General features: G+C 42.3%; 1 protein-coding gene across 4 annotated transcripts in view; it reads left to right on the top strand.

The window, feature by feature from the left end:
* The window catches only part of LOC120933098 (zinc metalloproteinase-disintegrin-like batroxstatin-2), a 130,496-nt gene that overhangs the window by 22,130 nt on the left and 84,802 nt on the right, over positions 1-23,564 (top strand). For all 4 annotated transcript variants that reach the window (XM_040346095.1, XM_040346096.1, XM_040346094.1 and 1 more), the window contains 2 exons: positions 2,391-2,453; positions 5,568-5,639. In XM_040346095.1, the coding sequence (XP_040202029.1) occupies positions 2,391-2,453; positions 5,568-5,639 (135 nt within the window). The remainder of the gene's footprint in view (positions 1-2,390; positions 2,454-5,567; positions 5,640-23,564) is intronic.

Here is a 23,564-nt window from a genome sequence, read left to right as displayed (position 1 = left end):
GCATTACTGCACTAGATTTTGCACTTTAGAGTTTTAGTAAATCAACCCTTGATTACACATTTACAGGCTCTGGGCTTCTGTTCCACACAAAATTTGCACCAGCTTGTGTCTGTTCAATGCAATCATCTTCTCAGACTTCCATGCAATCAACTTCTCAATGACCAGACTATTTGATAGCACTAACTATGTATGACTCTAAAGCCTCGTACACATGTTTAATTTTCGAAAAACCGAACATCCGTTTTTTGTGGAATGCTAGTCTCATGTCGATAGTGAAGAGGTTACTTATCACAATACGAAAATTTTCGTATGCCAGAATACAATGTCAGAATTGATGTAATGTGTTGAATAGTTTTGTATCTATTATTTTGTTTTTCTTATGTTGCTCTTTAGTACGAAAACCGTACTAAAGAAACGAAAAGAGTTCACATCCAATGAAAATTTTATAGTCTGCACATTCAGCTTTTGTCTGACAAAATAGAGCAAAATCGGCTCACGAAAGCACCGTACTAATGATCCGACAATCGGCAGACAGCTCGTCGTACAAATTTTATATCCGATTTTCGTATCGTGTGTACGGGCCTTAAAGGAGTTCTCTGACCTAAAACTTTTAACCCCCGCTGTGCCCGGGCTGTAAAACTATACAAAATAAACTTTCACTTACCTGCCTACGATCCCCCGTTGTTCCGATATCGCCGTCCCGTTCTCCGGTCCCGGTCTCTTCCGCTTCCTGCGTGTCGGTGACTCATAGTGCGCTCAGCCTATCAGCGGCCGCAGCAATGTCCCGTCGCGGCCGCTGATAGGCTGAGCGCACTATGAGTCACCGACACGCAGGAAGCGGAAGAGACCGGGACCGGAGAACGGGACGGCGATTTCGGAACAACGGGGGATCGTAGGCAGGTAAGTGAAAGTTTATTTTGTATAGTTTTACAGCCCGGGCACAGCGGGGGTTAAAAGTTTTAGGTCAGAGAACTCCTTTAAGCCCTCGTTCACATTAGAGGCAGGTTTGAAATTGTACAAGTTCAGCTGAACTCGCACAAATTCAAACCCGCATTTTGTTGTGAGTTCGGGGACAATTTGAAAGACATCTGTGCAGGTTCATGCACAGATTTCTATTGAAATCACCCACCAAAGTCGCCAAAATTAGTGCAGGAACTACTTTTGGGAATCGTGCAGCGTCGCAAAGTCAGTGTCACACCAATTCGGACAGTGCCGTTGTCAGCAATAGGCTCCAATTTGGCATGCATTGTTGGCATGAGTTGAGCAGGGGTTAAGATCGGTATCTCTTTTACAATAGGAACAAATTGGAATCTCTTAGTTTTACTGCACCCTTTTTTTCCGTAAAAAATAACTATCACCACAGCATTAAAAACCCTAGTTCTGTTTCAATACATTTTTATTGGATAAACAGTATTAAACACAATTACAAATGCATGTAATTTTTCCAGCCTCACAGAGCAGACAACCCATGAAAGTTTTGTTACGATGGGCCATTAAGCAGTTTTAGCAAAAATGATAATCACTAGTTCATAAAACCTTAGTTCAATCCCATAGGAGACCAAGTACATACAGCACTTGGTTCCATTTTGATTCATGGGCCTTTTGTCCATTGAAAGACAATTTTTTCTTACTATCAGTGCTTTCTGTAGCTCCACCCCACATTGAAGCCCAAATTGTGACCATTGCTATGGGGGAGGAACAGTCACCATTATGGCCACCTTTCTCTCTCTCTGTAAAAACATATTTTGTACCGTGTGCAAGCTTACCCTGCCAATGTCAACTGATCATTCCCAAACTAGTAAAATTCAGTGCTGTTGGAGCTCTTGCTCTTCCTGAGGCCTCGTACACACGACAGAGATTCTCGGCAGAATTCGCCGAGAAACTCGGTCAAAACCCGGATTCTGCCGAGAATCTCTGTCGTCTGTACAGTTTTGGCTCGATGGAGCCGCCGAGGAGCTCGACGAGAAAATAGAGAACATGTTCTCTATTTTCTCGTTGGCCGCGTTGTTCTATAGGAGAAGGCGGCCCGCCGAGCTCTTCGGCGGCTTCATCCCAAAACGAGACGAGGAACTCGACGTGCCAAGCACGTCGAGTTTCTCTGTCGTGTGTACGAGGCCTAAGAGGCCGGGAAAGCTCTTCAGCAGCCTCATCACATGCACCACTTATGGGACCACTCTAAACAGGGATTCTGGTTCACACTGCTCTATGGTGCTCTGCACATAGGTGACCTAATTGCACTACAAAAATTACTAGAAATTAATTGATAGGAGTGTTTTTTTTAAACCAGTTTAGTTATGAAATGTCTCCCATTTTTAAAGAAATTATAAAAAAAAAAAAAAAAGTTAACAATTATGTATGTGCTTGTACCTATTTTGTATCGATTCTCGTAGGTGCAAGAATTCATGAAAGCTAGAAAATACATTGAGCTGTACATTGTGGCGGATCACTCTATGGTAAGACCTTACAAATAAAGCTGTATATATGATATATATATTATGTGTTATATGCATGGCATGGCAATAGAAATAACATGAAATACATTTATTGGTATCTGCTTTTTTGCCTCTGATAACTAAGAAAATCCATTAGGCCTCGTACACACGACAGAGATTCTCGGCAGAATTCGCCGAGAAACTCGGTCAAAACCCGGATTCTGCCGAGAATCTCTGTCGTCTGTACAGTTTTGGCTCGATGGAGCCGCCGAGGAGCTCGACGAGAAAATAGAGAACATGTTCTCTATTTTCTCGTTGGCCGCGTTGTTCTATAGGAGAAGGCGGCCCGCCGAGCTCCTCGGCGGCTTCATCCCAAAACGAGACGAGGAACTCGACGTGCCAAGCACGTCGAGTTCCTCTGTCGTGTGTACGGGGCCTCAGAGCTGTGTTTAAAAAGAGTGTCACAAATAGAGCTTTTTTTTGGTGGTATTTTTTTTAGTAAGGGTAGTGATCTGTGATTTTTAGTGGTACTGCGACATTGCGACTGACAGATCAGAGACTTTTGACACCTTTTTGGGACCATTGGCATTTATACAAAAATGCACTGATTACTGGTCAATCCCTGTATCTGTGGTCCCTATACTGTGCTAAATTCAAACTAGCCTCCCCTCTGGCACCCCTTTACTTCTTCATAGGAGACCCTGATTTCCCCCAGCCTTCCGACATAGGAACAGGGTGGCCGCATGGAGTTCCAAAGGCCGAACCTTTTTTTGCAGCCTTCAAAGATGGCACACACTTTAAATCATTTGCCCAACTCCACGCTGAATATGATGTAGCGCCATCTGAGCATTACCGTTATCTCCAAATATGACACTTCTACCTTAGTAGAGGTCCGTTATTATCCATGCTCAGCATACACAATTTGAACATATCTGTGAACACACATCTAGGGAGAAAGGTGTCATCTCACGCATATACAGGTATCTGAATGAAGCATTCTTAGTACATAAGACTAAACCAATGGCTAGATGGGAATTAGAAACTAATTTCACGTTCTCCCCCCATGAGTGGGAGGAGATGTTGGAAAACATGCCTAAGAACTCAAGATCTATGTCTACCCACGAAACTGCCATTAAATTGCATACCAGATGGTACATGACGCCCACTAAGCTTCTCACTATCTACCCGCGTGTATCTCCCCTGTGCTTTCCTCCATATCTTTTGGAGTTGCAAACCCCTCAAGCCACTTTGGCAACAAGCGGCCACAAAAGCCTCCAAGATAGATGTTCACATTGACAGTACAGATGTGCATTTTCTTTACTACAATCCCAGGTGTTCCAGTTCCTTGTCAAAGACTAATACACACAATGTTTGTAGCCATCCACTGGATGACGGCCCAAAACTGGCGTTCCACCATGGTATCCTGGCCTCAAGTTCAGGCCAGAATGGAGTCAATCAAGCTCTCTGAATGCATCCACCATACCCTGTATGACACTATTCACCTCTTTGACAGGAAGTGGGAGCGTTGGGATGTCCCTTTCTGATCTCATATGTTTTGTCTACTGCACTGTACGCCATACACTCAGAGTTTGGAGTTGTGGTTAATATTTCTATATTAAAACTACAATTGTGTTTACATGTAACATTCATAAACATTTCTTTTTATATGTGTACCATTCTATGTATGTTAATGAATCTTCCAATAAAAACTTTGTAAACAAAAAAATGCACTGATTACTGTGTACATGTCACTGACAGGGAAGGGGTTAACAGTAGGGGTGATCAAGGGGTTAACTGTGTGTTCCCTCAGTGTGTTGTAACTGTGTGGTGATAGGAGTGACTAGAGAGACGACATATAATTTTTTCTACTTAGTAGGAACAAATGATATGGCTACTCTCCTCTGACAGCACAGGGATTTGTGTGTTTGCACACATAAATCCCCGTGCTGGCACTCGTGCATGCGATCGCACGTGGCTGGCAGCGATCGTGCCCACCGGCCATGCGCATCGGGTTCCACGAGTGAGCGCCTCAAGCAGCGTGCAGCGGGCATGTGCGCCCTTGGTGGCCAAAATTACAGGATTTCGCACAAGAGAGCCATTGTGCCACAGTATATCTGCGTGACATGGCTGGGAACTGGTTAAAACACACATTATGTACATTAGCACTATTCTGTGTCATTCATTTTTAATGTTTACACACACAAATCCTTGTGCTGGCGCTCGTGCAAGCGATCGCGCTTGGCCGGCGGTTCCCCGGCATGCAGTGGGCGCACATGCCCTCTGGTGGCCGAAAATGGGTAGGACGTACTCGTACGGAATTTCACTCAGGAGAGCCATTGTGCCGCAGTATATCTTCTTGACATGGGCAGGAAACGGTTTAAACCAATGCTATGTACATTAGCACTATTCTGTGTCATTAATTTTCAATGGTCCCTCAATGCACTAACCCAAAGGACCTTTGAGACATAGGCATTGCAGCACACCACAATGCACAATGCATTGTGGTACACTGCGACAGTGCAGCATCTCTGGTTTTGTTTTGTTTTTTGAACATTCTGGTGCATTGGTAGTCCATTAATTTGAATGGGCTGGCTTAACAAAATACATGTCATTGCTTGTGCATTAATGTAATGCACCAGAACATTAGAGTGTGAGTGAGGAGGTCCCAATGGAGACCACAGAAGTGGCATTAGAGGAATCAGCAGAAAGACCCTAGAAAGAATCAAAGGGGAGGATAAACATTGAGCAAGACTAGTTTCAAGCTACACTCCAGGTGGTTGACTACGCTACCAATGTACAGTATATCAACCATTTGTCTGGGCGAACATTCTGCAGGTGCACACCTAACATTGATGCATCAAATTTGCACACAAAAATCTGAATTAGTTACTTACTGAGATGCAGCGACCAGTAACATGTTGCATTTTATCATGTATTAAGTACAGTCTGCCAAAACTTTTCCCTATATAGAGAGGTAGGTTTTTAGGCTTCACCGGTTCATCAGTCTTGAATTTTTTGGCAATAAACTCTCCTGTATAGAACAAACTGCAAATATAGAGCAATATTTAAGGACTATGACCCATAATATTAACACAATAATTACATACCCGTTTTTTTTTTGTTTGTTTTTTTTAGTTTATTAAATATAAGGGCAATGAAGAAGAAATCCGGACAAGGATATTTAAAATGCTAAATTACATTAACACAGTAAGTAAATATACCTCCGTGACATCTAGTTTACTGAACTTTGATGGTTATGTGGTGTGATTCAGATTATATAAGCCTCTGTATTCATATCTGCTATCAAAGGCCTTCCACCCAAAAAAATATGCCCATAATTTATCTGGACCACATTCATATTAGCAAGCTAATTCCTTTTGTTCACAGCATTGGAAGGTATATTGTTCCAAAATGCTTTTTAACCTTTAAAGTGGAGTTCCACCCATTTTTTTATGTTTGTCTGTGCTGCATGCTCTAATCTCATAGTGTTCAGAATGGACAATTTTTATTTAATTTGTTGCTTGTAAATACCTTTATTTTGTAGTCCTTCATTACTTCCTCCTCCTTATTTGCCTAGGCTATTTGCAAGGGTTTCTGGGATAGGCATCATGTTTCCCAGTAGTCCTTGCAAACCTGACTGAAACCTATTACATTGCTTGTGCACTGAGCATGTGCGAGATATGCAAAGCTGAAATCCAGGAAGTCATACAGTCTGGCTTCATGATGCCCACACTTAAGATGGCCACGGTCTATTTCTAGATTATAAACTATTTAAATGCTGTAACAACCTAACAAAACGGACCTTAGTTTACAGACTAACTTTACTAGAATACATTAAGCTTGTGTATTACAGGGGTATTTATATTTAAAAAGTGAAATTGTGGGTGGAACTCCCCTTTAAGAATTGCCCATAAACACCTCTGTGATGCACCAAGTCTACAATAAACCACTTTGGATTTCACTTTGAGTCTTTTTAATGAAATGGCACTGACTGAAGTTCTTTTTTTTTTTTTTTTATTTAATTTTCCATTTTACAACAAAACTCAAAACACAGAAAACACTCCCACTAAACAAAAAAAAGGGGGCAAAAAGCAATTTTTGCCTCTTCCAGATTATACTTTGATTTCTGCTTAAAACCCTTTATCACAACAGATTTAATAATTACATTCTTCCTACATGAAGCTAAAAACAATATAAAAGCAACCATTGTATTCAATTTAATTACCGTACTACACCTTATCGACATATATATATATATATATATATATATATATATATATATATATATATATATATATATATATACTTATACAGTTATCCCCCTTCAAACAAATAAGTTGGAGACTAACCACCAAGACCTAATATTTTATTTTTCTAGGGCTTTTCCTGTGTTTATATGTCAATTCCTCCCATTTTAGATTAAGATTAAAGGGGTTGAAAAGGTTTGTTTTTTATTTTCTAAATAGGTTCCTTTAAAGGGGTTGTAAAGGAACATTTTTGTCCCCTAAATAGCTTCCTTTACCTTAGTGCAGTCCTCCTTCACTTACCTCATCCTTCAATTTTTCTTTTAAATGTCCTTATTTCTTCTGAGAAATGCTCACTTCTTGTTCTTCTGTCTGGAACTCACCACCGTAATGTAGGGGTGTTGAAAATGATCGCTGCATCGATGCATCACGATTATGCCCTGCCCGATTCGGCATCGATGCGGTAGCCAGTGTTAATCGATTATGCATGACGTCATTGTGGCTCCTCCCCCCCACAGCAGTGTCTTAAGCCATCGATCGGCTGGCTGAGCCTAGCGCCGTTCCTCGTCAATGGGTGATGTAGCCTCTGCCTCAGAATGCTGCCCCCACCCAGGCTCTCCCCCCTCCTCAGAATTTGTACCTTGAGACACTGGACAGTGACCCCTCTCATCTGCCTGATGTGCGGTGCAGAGCCGCATGGAGCTGTGAGACAGATCACTGGCTGTCATCACATCCGTGGGAGTGGCAGAACAATCAGGGTTTCCGAAGTCCCTGGAGATCATGCAGTGTTTCCAGACTCGCATTATCCCTGTGACAGTGTGAGAAAACAGACTGATTTATCCCGTCCGTAGGACAGGAGAATCAGTCTGTACATTTAGGGGCCGGTGGCTGCAGCCGAGTGGAGTGTCTGACACTCGTCTCATACACAGCCCAGCAAAGTTCACTCCCCCTCCCAGCAACAAAATGAGACATTGCATAAAGCTACCCTTCCTCCTCTCCCCCTCTGTGTCTGCCCGGCCCGCCCACTCTCCTATCCCGACGTACCGCTGTGAAGGAGAGAGAGGGAGGGGGTGCGCGGGAGATATGAAGAACAACACAGTCAGCAGCTACACATTCCAAGCTGTGAACTTCCAGCCTCGTCCCTGAATGAGTGAGCACTGCATTTTTCATTGCACATTCATAACTGAACTGTCCCTTTCTCTCCCCTATCTGTCTCCCTCTCCTGCTATCTCTTCCAAGATCCAGTTAGCACTCATATTGATCGCTTTTTTTTTGTTAGTTTTACACTAAAATATGATCCAATTCCCCCATCTACACATTCCAGGTGAATGGGGGAATCCTCCGACAGTGGACCATTGGGCAAACAACCATGGTTGCTATTGACAGCGCTGGTCTCTGTCTCCATGGCAGCAGCAGCGCATTAGAACCCAATGCTGGCTACTTGGCGCATCATGTCTGCATTCTCTGACCGTCTCCTGTACTATGCCCGCAGTCTCTGATCATCTCCTGTAGCATGTCTGCAGTCTCTGATCATCTCCTGTACTATGCCCACAGTCGCTGATCATCTCCTGTAGCATGTCTGCAGTGCAGTCTCTGATCATCTCCTGTAGCATGTCTGCAGTCTCTGATCATCTCCTGTAGCATGTCTGCAGTCTCTGATCATCTCCTGTACTATGTCCGCAGTCTCTGATCATCTCCTGTACTATGCCCGCAGTCTCTGATCATCTCCTATACCACATCTGCAGTCTCTGATCATCTCCTTTAGTATTTTTTGGGGGGGGGCATGCGCACTTGTGCTGCAATCGTGATGCATCGCGGAATCGAATCAAACCGAATCGTGGACTTGATAATCGTAATCGCATCGAAACGTGAGACTGGTGAAGATGCGCAGCCCTACCGTAATGTGAGGCTTTCTTCCTGGTGTGGTGAAAGCCTCTTGAGGGGGCGAGCAGGAGTGTCAGGACGCCCACTAACACACAGCTCCTTTCTCTATCTGCAAAGTAGAGAATGTCCTGACTTGCCTGCTCGCCCCCTCCCCCTTAAGAGGCTTTTTCCACACCAGGATGAAAGCCTCGCATTACGGTAGTGAGTTACAGACAGAAGAACAGAAAGTGAGCATTTCTCAGAAGAAATAAGGACATTTAAAAGAAAAATTGAAGGATGAGGTAAGTGAAGGAGGACTGCACTAAGGTAAAGGAAGCTATTTAGGGGGGAAAAAATCCTTTACAACCCCTTAAAGCTAGTGCATTGTTGGTTTACTTACCTTTTCCTTCAATTTCCCTTCTAAATGTTTTTTTTCTTTGTCTGAATTTCTCACTTCCTGTTCCTCCTCCGTAAGCTTGCCCCCATCATCCGAGCCGTTCTGTCTGGGGGTTCTATCAAGCCCCCTCCCTTGGGACTACATCACTGCGGGGAGATGACACAGCGTCTGCCCGCAGGGATGTAGTCCCAAGGGAGGGGGCGAGTGCAGTAATGAAACTAATAAAGTCCATATGATGAGTAATATCACAATGGTAGACACCCCGTGACAAAGATGTTCTTCAAATGGTGCTCTCAATATGACCGATCCTCCACCAGAAAAAGTGAACACTCTTACCGGATACAATGGACCATTGAATGAACAATAGGTCAAACTCGCTTGTTCCCATGCTCTGGGGGGTAAGTGATGAAGTGATGAAATCCGTCAGCGAAGTCTGTTTTTGCACGTAACTTGCATACCAGGGAGGAGTTAATGTTCGTGACCTCACCCGCGCCCTTCTGTCTCCACTTGCGCGTTTATTGTGCTGTCATATACAGCTCTCATTTCGCTTATGAGCTTGCATGCTCTTTTCATTTTTTGTTTTATACGTTTTGTATCCTGTCCTGGAATAAAAATCAGTCTACACTTAGGCCCCATACACACCATAGAATCTATCCGCAGATAAATCCCATCAAATGGGTTTCTGCGGATAGATCCTATGGTGTGTACACGCCAACGGATATTTATCCGCAGATAAATCTCCCCTGGAATGGATTTCCAGCAGATAAATATTTGTCGACATGCACAGAATATCTATCTGCTGGAATCCATTCCAACGGATGGATCCGCTCGTCTGTACAGACTTACCGGATCCATCCGTCCAAAGGGATTCCCCGCACGCGCCGTAATGAATAGACGCATGCGTGGAATTCCTTATATGACAGCGTCGCGCCCGTCGCCGCGTCATAATAGCGGCGACGGCGCGACACGTCATCGGCAGAGGATTTCAGCGCGGATTTCAATGCGATGGTGTGTACACGCCATCGCATAGAAATCCTCTGAAATCTTAGAGAGGATTTATCCGCGGATACGGTCCGCTGAACCGTATTCGCGGATAAATTCTATCGTGTGTATGGGGCCTCAGAGTGTCTTCATATATTTTTTCCACTACATGGATCTCTGATTGATGGATTCCTGACTGCCCCCTGTTGGATTGCACCATCATCACTTACCCCCAAGAGTGTGGGAACAAGCAAGTTTGAACTATTGTTCATTTAATGGTCCGTTGTATCCGGTAAGAGTGTTCACTTTTACTGGTGGAGGATCTGTCATATTGAGAGCACCGTTTGAAGAACATCTTTGTCACGGGGTGTCTACCATTGTGATATTACTCATTATATAGACTTTATTAGTTTCATTACTGCTTTGCACCTTTTTATATTTTCATGTACATTTTTTGAGGTCCTGTGATTTACCTTTCGGTGTTCAGCTTGCATAGTATTTTATTGTTTTTATGTGTGTGCGCTGATTGCCATTTATATAATTTCTGTATGGTTAGTACACCTTGGGAAATTTGGTGTAGTTCTTTTACCCCAAGAGTGTAACTTTAAGGGAGTATATTGCGATCAATGAATAACTGAGTCAGACACTGTGAGGAAGATAAGGATACTCTAAATAAGTTCTTCAAAGCTTGCTCCCACTCTTTGTCACTAAGAGTCTCCAAATCCAAATTACCTTTAACTGTCTTTTGTAGGGTAGAGTAGAAATCCCCAAGAAGTCCCTGCTTAAAGCGTCTTATAGTTACTGCCATAGTTAAAATTAAAATTAATAATATTTTGGTTGAAAAGTCGTAGCCTGAGTCTGCAAAGCATGCCATAACTGTAGATATTGAAAAAATAATTTATTAGACAGACAATCTTTCTCTGCCAACTTGTCAAATGGTTTTAAAACCTCATTATCTAAAAGTTGATGAAGTAACATAATACCAACCCTTTTCCATAAATCTAAATTTTCAAGTTTCGCTACCTCAGGTAGTTGCAAGTTTTTCCATATGGGCACATATTGGGTATAGGGTATATTACTCATAAAATGTATCCCGTTGGACAGTAGTCCAAATTTTATGTATTAAATGAAATGTGGGAAAACAAAGTTTACTATAAAAGTGATAAACTACTATTAGCTGAACTGGTGAATCCACCGGAAGTTGGGAAAATATAATTTTCTATATGGGGTCCTATATAACATTCCAACCATATAGTTTCTGAAGTTGTGATGCCAGATTGTACAATCTTTGGGAACAGCTAAACCTCCTTCATCCGTAGGCAACTGCAAAGTTCCCAGTCTAATCTGGGGATGTTTATAGCTCCAGACAAGATCTCTAAACAAGGTATCTGAAAAATCTGGCAATTATGTAAAAAATATAGTGGTTGTAGTATCCAAACCATCTTTATCAGATTGGCTCTGGCAACTACTGTTAAAAGGCACTTTACTCCAAATTTTCCCCACTTATTTAAAGCGCTTAAGTAGTTTTTCTAAATTCCTCTCTACATACAGTATGCATTCACTTGTGATGTAACTTGAATGCCTAGATATTTAAATGTAGAGACTACAGCTATTTGGGATGCAGATGTTAGTCACCAGGGGGTCTACAGGTAAAATGACTGACTTATCCCAATTTATTGTAAATCTTGAAAAAGAACCATGGGCCAGATCCACAAAAGGGATACGCAGGCGTATCTACTGATACGCCGTCGTATCCCTGTTTCTATCTATGCGGCTGATTCATAGAATCAGTTACGCATAGATATTCCTAAGATCCGGCAGGTGTAATAGTTTTACACTGTCGGATCTTAGGATGCAGTACCGCGGCCGCCGCTGGGGGCATTTCTCGTCGAAATTCCGCGTCGGGTATGCAAATTAGCACTTACGGAGATCCACAAAGCTTTTTCCCTTCGTTTTTTTTTCCATATGTGTTAGTTTGCCGTCGCAAAATTAGGGTTGCTTTTACAAAGTGTAAACTTAGTACACCATGTAAAAGTATACCCTTCTATCCCGCGTCGCTGTCATTTTTTTTTACATTTTTTTTTTCCAGCCGCAACTTTTTTTTTCTTTTACACCCGTCGCAATTCTCAAAACTCGGCGCAACGTAAATCCGCGCAAAGCACGTCGGGAAAATAGCGTCGGGAGCATGCGCAGCATGTCCGGCGCGGGAGCGCGCCTAATTTAAATGGGACTCGCCCCATTAGATTGGGCACGCCTTGCGCCGGACAGATTTAAGTTACACCGCTGCAAATTTCTAGGTAAGTGCTTTGTGGATCGGGCACTTAGGTAGAAATTTTGTGGCGGTGTAACTTAAATAGGAACATTTAAGTTAAGCGTGCTGGCTGTGGATCTGGCCCCATATGTGTTGATTAAGGAGATCACTGCTACTAAGGATGATGAAGTATCTCCCAAAAATAGAAGCGTGTCATCAGCATATAGAGCAATCTTGTCCTCTCCTAAAGGTCTACAAAACCCAGTAATATTCCGTGATTGGCAGAAAGCAGCAGCCAAAGGTTTGAGAGCCATGGCAAAGAGTAGAGACGGTAGTGAGAAGGGGGCCGATACATGTCCATTTACCTGAACCCGTGCAACCAGAGCAGCGTAGAGGAGTTGTATCCAACTTAAAAACTGAGATCCAAATACAAACTTCTCTAAACAATGCCAAAGAAAATCCCATTCTATTCTATCAAAAGCATTTGCCGCATCAAGCAACAAAATAGCCCTATTACCTACATTTTCAGATGGAACCTGCAGATTAAGGAAAAAAATGCCCTTTTATTACTGCTAAAGATCTATTTTGGATAAAACCAGATTGGTCTAAGTGCAATATCTTAGATATTACTTTCGCTAATCTAGTGGCTAGCACTTTTGTCAGTAGCTTCACATCTGATGTAAGTAATGATATTAGGCGGTGTGATTCTGGATTGTTAGGATTCTTATCAGGTTTTAATAGGACTATAATAATAGCCTCATTCATGGATGGAGGAAGATGACCACACTCCAATTCCAATGCTGCATTAAATACCTCCAATAATTCAGGAAACAAATTAACTCCATAGACTTTGTAGACCTTCCCTGGTAACCCATCTGTACCTGGGGGTTTTATTGTTAGGCATACTAGCAGAAGCAGTCTGAAATTCAGAGTTTTATCCAGCATCTCTCTATTAGCTGCAGACAAAAAATTGCAGTTCAGTCTCTTTATAAGATACTTTGCTATTATACAGATTAAAAAAAAAAAAACACTGATGATATCTCTACGGCAGTACGTGCAACTTTAGTTGGAAATACTTGCAATTCTACTACTTGTGTCACTGTTTTTTTTAGTTGCTGCTAAAACATAGCCCATATTTTCCCCATCCTCAAAATAAGGCTGCTGAAGAAAAAAAAATTCTGCTCTGCTTTTTTACAGGAGATATAGACATATGCCTGTTGTTTTTGTATCCACTTCTGTTGAGCTTCTATATTAGGTTTAACTATGTATTGGAGTTCGGCCTGAAAAACAGCTCCAGCCGCAGAACATTCCGAATCCCTAGATCTTTTTTGCATTTTTTAAATTTGAGAGATAAATAAGCCTCTTATATAGGCTTTTAAGGAAGGCCAAAATGTCAAGCAGAATATTCTCCTTTGAAGGAAAGAGATCAAACCAATAGGGGTTAACTTTCCATAAGGTGCAAGCATGAACAGAATACAGGGTCAACTTAGGCACAAATGGGGAATCATCAGACAATCCCCTAGCTGTGTAACTCACTTCAGATATCAAAGTTTACATTACAGAAGTAACTAATGCCAAGTCAATTCTAGATGAGGCCATATGGGTGCTAGAGAAACAAGAAATCTCTCTGGCATGAGTATGTAACAATCTCCATACATCCATTAGGCCAAACTCCCCAACATAACCAGCAAAGGAGGCACTTGCAGAGGTCGCTTGACCCATAGCCATGCCATATTTATCGAAATGGGGGTCAAAACAATTATTTAAGTTCCCTACTATTAACCATGGAACGTCAGCTTTATCAGAGGCAAAGTTCAAAAATTATTTAAGTATGGGGGGTGGTATATATATATATATATATATATATATATATATATATATATATATATAAATATATATATATAAGCTAACACATAAGATTTCCTGTACATTGTGCAGTATAGGAATATATTGCAACCTCTAGTGTCCGTTCGTAACTGCCTGCAGGAAAAATCAACATCATTTGCTATCAATATAGATATGCCTCTAGAATATGTAGTACAAGTAGAATGGTATGAACACTTTCATTTATATATATTTAAATGAGTCTCCTGCAGGCAGATAATAGACGGAGAGAAATGTTTTATTGTAGTAAACATTGCTTGTCTCTTCACTGGGTCACTAAAACCCCTAATTTTCCAAGCTACCAAAGTTTTAATCAAAGCTGACATGTTGCAACAGTTTCACGTTTAAAGCAAAAATCCTCATATCTCTCATAACAAAAAATTGATCCCCATTGACCCTATATTGAATCAAATATCCCCTATTGTTAGGAAAGATTATATTGAAAAAAGGTCCCACCCATAGGTGGTACCCACTTCAATAATATCGTCAGGCAAAAGTCCCTTAGAATTCTATGTGAATAAAAGGTTTCTATATTCATTTTAATTATCTGTTGTGCATATTTTGCAAATCTGTAAAAGAAAAAAAATCCAACAAAAGAAAAACAAAAAAAAATGTAAAAACCTTGCGCAAAGCTCACATAAACTCCTAAAGACTCACAATTCCCCTCAGTAGCTAATACATAAAATGTCTTCTATATATATTGTAAGGGGTTAGCTCGGTAGCGGGGTGTGTGACCCCCTGGATGGGATCACTACACACTGAATTTATACAGAAAGGCAGTCGAAGACGGTTGAAAAACAAAGATTTGGGTTTATTCGTCCATCTTGCTGGAAACAAGTGCAAGCATCCAAACAGCATAAACAAAATCAAACAAAAAATAAACCCTGGCCACTTGGGGCGTCTACCTTCACTACACAGGAACCTATCTAGGGAGTCTGGCACAGCCTAGTGCTGGGCAGACACTGCTGGTCATACAGCAGAAAAACAATAGTCTCATTTTGATTTTTATCACACAGAAAAATCAGTCACCACCTCACCTCTTCAGAAGACTTTCAGCTACTGCTCTCCTTACTCACAAAGCCTCAGGATGCAGCAATCAGTGGTAATCCTCTGGATTACTTATAGAGGCCTTAATTGCCTCATTCTGAACAGCTGAAGTTTTCCAACGCCCTTAAACCTTTTCTGGTTACTTCTGCAGCCGACGCCTAATAATAATTGGTGTATTGTCTAAACAAGGCAGAAATGTATCTCCCGTCTGTGACAACACCCACAGATTTACCTGACTTCCTGTCACAATATATATATATATATATATATATATATATATATATATATATATATATATATAAAGCCTCACAATTTCCACACAGTGGGCCGGATTCAGATAGGTCTAAAGATCCGCGTAACCTGATTTACCATCCGCCGCCGAAAGTTTTTGAGGCGAGTGCTTAATTCAGAAAGCACTTACCTCATAACTTGCGGCGGCGTATCGTAAATCCCCCGGCGGAATTTAAATTCCGCGGCTAGGGGGAGTGTACTATTTAAATCAGGCGCGTCCCCGCGCCGATTTAACTGCGCATTGCGCCGCCGGCTAAATTTCCAAGCGTGCATTGCTCCAAATGACGTCGCTAGAACATCATTGGTTTTGACTTTAACGTAAATTACGTCAGGCCGTATGCGCGAACCACTTACGCAATCGACGTAAAAAATTCAAAACTTGGAACGACGGCCATACTTAACATAGGATACGCCGCGCTTACCCCTGCTATAGCAGGGGTAACTTTCCGCCGGAAAAAGCCAAACGCAAATAACGTAAAAAAAAAGCGGCGGGCGGGCGTTCGTTTCTGAATCGGCATAAATGCTCATTAGCATATTCGACGCGTAAAAGACACGGAAGCGCCACCTAGCGGCCGGCCTGGAATTGCAGCCTAAGATCCGACAGTGTAAGTCACTTACACCTGTCGGATCTTAGGCATATCTATGCGTAACTGATTCTATGAATCAGTTGGATAGATACGACCGGCCGGCCTTGGAGATACGACGGCATATCAGGAGATACGACGGCGTATCTCCTATCTGAATCCGGCCCAGTGCCTTTTCTCTAATTCTTATAGCTGATGGATAATCAAAAAAATAAATAAAAAAATGTCTGTGTTCTTTTTTTTTTTTTCTCCTTACTTCAGGTTCCACCTCGTAGAGTTTCCTTAGAGCGCTCAGCTTTTGTTTTTGCCAGCCCACATAGCGTCTCTATTTGGTTTTACATCATTAGTAAGGGTGTGCTTTTGACTATATTATACTCATTTCTTTCTTTTTTTTTTTTTTCTTTTGTTTATCACTTACATTATTTTATTTGAGTTTTTTTTTTTTTTTTTTTTTTCAAATTTAAATGTATGAAAGCGTACAAAATGTGCTGTCCTGTTTAATTTCCCCTAGCCTGCCCCCCCCCCCCTCACCAGATATAGCCTCTTTATAAAGTTCCTCCAGGAACTCTTATGTCAGCCCTCAGATTTTCAGCATAACTCCATGACCTCTTGAAAGCCCTCCAGTCTTCCCATTTCTTACTTTGACTTATACTATTCCCCTCTAGCCCTTCCCTTAGTTCTTCCATCGTGTATGTCTCTTCGACGGCGTCGATCCACTCCCAAATCGTAGGGCATTCTGTCTCTTGCCATTTTCTGGGAATTAGCCTCTTAGCTGCGTTCAATAGGTGTGGGACCATTGATTCTTTATATTTTCTTAGCCCTACTTCACCTCCGTGGAATAGCACCGTCCATGGGTCTTTTTTTATTTTATTTTTTGTAATCTCTTCTACGAACTCCAAAATCTTCTCCCAATATGTCTTTACTTTGGGACACTCCCACCATAGGTGGGCCATGGTACCTGGGGTCTCGCATCCCCTCCAGCAATTTTCTGATTGACCCTCTTTAAATTTGCTTAATTTGTTCGGGGTTATGTACCATCTAGCGATGCATTTGTAATTTATTTCCGCCGTTCGGCTATCTACTGCTGAGGAGTGTATCAGTTTCAAAATTTTCTTTAATTGGGATCCATCGTGCTGTGTTTTACGTTCCCTCTCCCATTTTTCAATAAATGGTGGTATCTCCCTCTCGTCGGTCTCTATTAACATCCTATATACCTTTGATATGGTACCTTTGACGCTTTCCGATGAACATAATTTTTCCATCTCTGTTAACTGTTCCCCTGATCTCAATGGGGTTGGTAATTTCTGGACTAACCGACTAAGTTGTTGATATTTCCATTTATTGATTTCCATCAAACTTTTTTCCTGTGTTAATTCCAAATATGTTACCAAGTGTCCATCTTTAATTATATCTCTTAATTGTGCTGATTCTTTCTTTATCCAATTTCCTCCCACTTGTGTTTTCCCTGGTGCAAAGTATTGTTTTTCAGTGCTATAAGGGGTGAATTGAATTCCCTCTCCATTTTTTTGTTTACTGTGTCCCAGATTCTAAGTGCGTTTTTTGTTATACCATGTATTTTCGTGCTTAATTTTCTAAATTGGGGGGGGGTTCCATATTATTGTGTCTAGTCTCACCTTGGATAGTGCATTTTCCAGATTGACCCACCTTTTTTCTTTGTTGACCCTGGCCCACTCCACTACTCGCGATATGACAACTGCTTCGTAGTATTTTTTATGTCCGGTACAGCAAGTCCACCTTTATTTTTTGGTTGTTTTAGAGTCTGTAGGGAGATTCTGTGTTTCTTATGGTTCCAAATGTAGTTCATAATCAATTTTGTAAGCATATTGAGCATGGGCTTTGGTAGGGCCATAGGGATCATTTGGAATTTGTATACCATTTTAGGTAATAGGACCATTTTACAAAAATGTATTCTCCCGATCCATGAGATTGGTCGATTTTTTACTCTTTTGATTTCAGCCTTTATTTCGTCCAGTAAAGGTAAATAGTTAATCTCGTAGATTTTCTTATTTGTATTTGCCAGACGGATCCCTAAGTATTTGAGTTCCTTCACCCAAGGGAATTGAAACACTGTTCTTAATAGTCTTTCTTCTATCCTATTGATGTTTACATTCAGGATTTCTGTTTTAGAGAGATTTAATTTAAAGTTTGAGATTTCCCCATATTGCTCACAAAGAGTCATCAGCTTGGGAATTGATGTTATGGGGTTCACTACGTAGAAGAGGACATCGTCCGCAAATGCAGATAACTTGTGTTCCTCTTTCTCGATTTTGACTCCTTCGATGTTTGGATCTTTGCGGACCCTGGCCAGTAGAGGTTCGAGAGACAAAACAAACAGGAGAGGGGACAGGGGACACCCCTGCCTTGTACCGTTCTTCATCACAAAGGGTTCAGATAGGCTACCATTTATTTTTATCCTGGCCGTTGGAGACCTATAGAGGGCCCCGATCCATTCTAGCATCCTCTGACCGAAACCCATATTTTCCAAGGTTTGTGTCATGAGTCCTCAGTCTACCCTGTCGAATGCCTTCTCAGCATCGATCGACAGGAATAGACCTGGGGACCCATTCTCCCTCATTTTCTGGAGGATCAGCAAGGCTCTAACACCGTTATCCCTTCCCTCTCTTCCTTTGATGAACCCCGTCTGATCTGGGTGTATCAGTTTACCCATCTCTGTTTTGACTCTTTCTGCCAGTACTTTTGAAAACAATTTAATGTCTGCGTTTAGCAGAGATATAGGTCTATAGCCTGAGCAGCTTTTTATATCTTTGCCTTCCTTGGGGATAACTGTGATAGTTGCCCCCGAGGCTTCTCTGCTTAAACTGTAGTCTTTTCCAAGACCATTAAAGTATCTGCAAAGTACTGGGAGAAGGATCTCCTTAAATTTTTTATAGTACAGGGCTGTAAGGCCGTCCGGCCCTGGGCTTTTACCTGGAGCACTGCCTGCCAAAGCTGTTTGTATTCCTTTGACTGTTATAGGCCGTTCCATCAATATCCTGTCGTTTTGATTTATTCTTGTCAGTCCAACTTCTTCTAGGAATTTTGAAGTCTTGTCTCTTTTTTCCTCCCCTGGTCGGGTCGCCTGTTCTACTGCATACAGTTTTTCATAGTATGTTCTGAAGGTTTCTGAAATTTCTTTTGTTGTGTGAACCTCCTTTCCTTTCTCATTTTTGATCTTCTCAATGTAGTTCCTTGATTTCGATTTTCTGCACCATCCTGGCAAGGTGTTTATTTGTTTTATTTCCCCACATATATCTTTCCTTAGCAATAATGTTAAACTCTCTTCTGGTTTCCTGATCCATAAGTTCTTTAAGTTAATTTCTTTTGTTCACCAGGTCATGGTATAGTTCTCGTTTCGTTTCCGCTGTTTTATGTTTTCGTTCCAATTTGTATATCTCCTTTATTAATTTTTCCCTTTTGCTGTTTTTCTCTTTTTTTTCCTAGCTCCTTCTGATATAAGGGTCCCTCTAATTACTGCTTTGTGGGCATCCCACAGTGTTGCTGTTGATATTCCCTCTGTATCGTTTAACCTGAGGTATTCTTCTAGGTCTTTTTTTACCCTTGTTAAGCTAGTTTCCTCCGTCAATAACCCCTCGTTGAGTCTCCAAATCTGGATCGGCCTCTGATTTCCCACGATTCTCAGGGATACACTAATTGGAGCATGGTCGGATACTGTGATTACTTCAATTTTCGTTTCGACAACCATCTCCAGTATACTGTGGTCTACAAGAAAATAGTCGATCCGTGAGTAACCTCCATGTACCGGTGAATAAAAAGTATAGTCTCTGTGTCCAGGATTTGAGATTCTCCAAACATCGATCAGTTGGCTTCTGTGTAGGCTATTTTTTATCTTCCTGATCTGTGTGTTCCTGATTTCCTGTATATGTGAGGTCTTGTCCATTTTTGGGTCCATACAGAAATTTAAATCTCCTCCTAGGATGACCTTTCCTGCCCTGAAATCACTTAGCTTTCCCAAGATCTCTACAATATATTTTGTTGGGCGGTCATTTGGGGCGTATATGTTCACGAGGGTACATTCCATTTCTTCTATTTTCCCCTTAAAAAAAAGAAACCTCCCTTCTGGGTCCGTCAATCTGTCAAGTAGTTTAAAACGTGTCCCCTTGGCTATCCCTATTGCCACTCCTCTGGCTCTTTTAGAGATCGTATCTCCATAGTACCAGATTGGATGCTCTTGGGAATATAACCTAATATTGGATTCCCTTGTAAGATGGGTCTCTTGTAGAAATGCTATGTCTGTTCTATATCTTTTCAGTTCCTTTAATATTTTATGCCTCTTGACCGGACTATTAAGGCCTTTTACGTTATATGATAAGCATTTAACTACTGGCATTTAATTTTCTTCCTTACCTTCCTCCCTGTGTCTGACCTTTCGTTCTCTCTAAACTTTCTCCTTTTGGCCAATCTGGTGAGGGCCCCTCCTTCTCCTTCCCACGCCCCCACACCCCCCCTCCAAACCCTCCCTCCACCCCCCCCCCATCCCCCCCCCCCCCCCCCCCCCCCCCACACCTCCCACTCCCCCCTCCCCCCCTTTTGGCCACCAAATGACCTCTGAACCAGCTAACATATCCTGGTCCAGATTTCTCCCAGTGGGGTCTGGGGATAAAGGTCTTTCTCACCCTCTAGGAAGAGCACGGACCATTCTCCCCTTTTTTCTCTTTTCTCCTTCCCTTCCTTTTTCCTTTTTCCCCCCTGTTCTTTCCCTTTCCTTTTCAGCCCCTATCCGAGCTCTACACCCAGCCAGGCAGGTCAGGGGTCTGAATTTCTAATTTATTGCAAAAATCTTTCAGGTCTTCGGGAAATCTCAGAGTTGCGGACCTCCCATCCTTTGCTGCTATTAGACAGGCTGGGAACCCCCAGTTGTACTTTATTCTCTGACTTACAAGCTGGTTTAAAAGTGGTTTTAGGAGCCGTCTCCTTGCCAGTGTATCAGGGGCAAGGTCCGCGAAAATCTGGAGCTCCATTCCTTTATACACTAATGGGGATACCCCCCTCAATTTCTTCCAGATTTTATCTTTATCTTCATATAACTGGAACCTTACAATGATGTCTCTAGTGCGCTCTGTCTCGGCTCTTTTAGGGTTTCCTACTCTGTGCACTCTTTCTATCCCGATTGGCTCTTCTGGTGTTCGTTCCAATAGGGGGTTAAATATTTCTTGTATTATTATCTTAAGTTCCTCCCCTTTCTCTTCTGGTAGCGATCTTATTCTCAGATTCTGTCTCCGGTTTCTGTTTTCCTGGTCCTCCAGTCTGTACATAATCTGTCTCTGTTGTAATTGCATCTGCTCTATTTGCGCTTTTAAGATGTTTGATTCTTATTCTTGCTTGTCTATCTTCTCCTCCACTGACTCCACTCTAGAGAGAAGAAATCCGAGATCCGTCCATAGGGTCTGTATTTCCCCCTTGATCGCATTCTCTAGTCTCAGCAACATCTCTCCCATTTCTCCCCTCGATGGGATCTGTAAAGCTGGCCGCTGTTCATCCATCCTGCTATTTTCTGCGTCGCTTTCTATAGCCCCTTCTCTTGAGTCCATAGATATTTCTCTCGAGTCTCTGCCCTGAGGTTTCCTGTTTTCTATTTTTTTTTCCTTATGTTTATTTATCTGCTGTTGCTTTGTTGCTCCTTGTGTTCGTGGGCTGTCTTCTTTGATCATGAACGATCTAATGGAACTTGTTGCTGCTTTATCACTTGGTGTCTTCGGGGGTCCCCCTTTTGTGGATCTGCTCGCCATCCTGTTCATTATTCGTCCTCCTCTTCTGATTCTCTTCCCTAGCTTGACCTCCTGTTTCCTCTCCCCTTATCTATTTCTGTTCTACTTTTTCTTCCCCTTCCCTTTTTTTTTTTTTTTTTTAGTTGGTTTGACCCCCTGTATTTTTAAACGCCCTTACGGGGATAACTCTAATACCACCTCCCCCACAACCTTGTCCACGTATTTCATCTTATAAGGAGGGAGGAAGACGGAGGGCCTCCGTTCTGTTCCTATATGCTTTTCTAAGGCTGGGGGTACCCCTCCCCCACTTACACTTCTCTCACTCCACCTGCCCCAGTTCCACAATTGAGTTGACCCCAAGAACCAGGGTGGAGATCGGGTAGGTAGTCGTGGGAGGGAGAGAGCACTTGAGGGGAGCGGGGGAGAATAGTAGACAGGTGGACAACCAGCCAAGGAATTAACAGCAATTAACAGCAATGTCACAAGACAAAAAAAAAAGAAAAAAAAAAAAAACAGGAGAGAGCCGTGAGCCCCTTTCCCTCTGTATATATGTATATGTCTAGCTGTACTCTTATATTTCCATGTATGGAATGTCCTATTGATCTCAGGTGTATCGCATTTGTTTTCTGGGTACTTAGTTCAGGATTTCAATAGGGCTCGGGGACCAATTTGCGTATTATTGCGTTCAATGTCCTACCAGTCCCATAGGTTTTTGTTTTGGGTTTTCCAGGGGTGCAGAGTTAGTACTTAAAATACCTTGTTCTATGGGGTTACCTTTACCCCCTTCTTGCCCCCTGGAAGCGATCCAGATCCGGGTCTTCTCTCAGATACGCCTCCTCAAATGCTTTACAGAGCAATTTACCAACAGACTTGTTTTCATTTATTCGGATCACAGTTATTTACCTTCTATTATGACCATTTGTAAAATTAAGTTTAACCAGGTTTAGAGACTTGCCAATACTTTTTCAGATCCTGCTTCTCCCCTTGTAGATGTCTCCTACCTTACCTCCGTGCTTCCATCTTCTCCTTTCCTCTGTATGGAGCGTGTCATCCGTGTTACCGGGGTTGGAGCTGCTCCATGTGAGCCCAGCAAGCTCAGTCCGTCCGCAGCGTGTCCCGCCTCCTGTCTCGTGCCGTCCGTCCCACCCTGCTCCTCACCGGCTGTTTTGAAGACTCCCTGGTGTGGCAGCGTGTGGCAGCACAGCGGTACACAGCGTGTGTCTTTAGGCTCTCACTCCTTCCGCTGCGGTGGAATGCTGTCTTTGAAGCGGTCCCCGGCGTGTGGCGTGCTGGGGTGAACACCGGCGTCTCATCCCTTCAGGCATTCATCCAGCGCTGTCCTTCCCAGCGGCCGAGCAATCCCATAGATGTCCACTCCCCCCACCTACGAACGCGCGCGCGTCCTCACGTGCACGTGCGCGCCATTCCCCAAGTTTAACTATCCTGACAGGGGTTCTAATCCCTCTCCACTCCGAAAAAATGTCTGTGTTCTAATCTCAATAAAACACACAGTGAGAGTCAATTAGAGGGATTCTCCAAAAAGTTAATATGTGCCTATAGGGCATGAATATATCCATGTCATTCGGTAATTATAAAAAAAGAAAAAAAAAAGTTCATTATTTAATCTAGTGGACTCTCTCCTCCATCTCAATATATTATAAAAAAATAAATAAACAAACTAACTCCCAATTAAGTAAATAAATAAGCAGAATTAAGATGGAGGAAGAAGGAGAGCGCGGAGAGAGAGAGAAACAAACAAACAAAAAAAGAGCCACCACCTCTATTATTTTTTCTATACATTTTTCTCTATTTCCTCTTACCTTACCCCCTCCCTCTTTTTTTC

The sequence above is a fragment of the Rana temporaria genome, chromosome 3 (genome assembly GCF_905171775.1).
Source record: "Rana temporaria chromosome 3, aRanTem1.1, whole genome shotgun sequence".
Lineage (NCBI taxonomy): Eukaryota > Metazoa > Chordata > Amphibia > Anura > Ranidae > Rana > Rana temporaria.
Note: the sequence above shows the minus strand (reverse complement) of the source record. Positions and strands in the feature narration are given on the sequence as shown.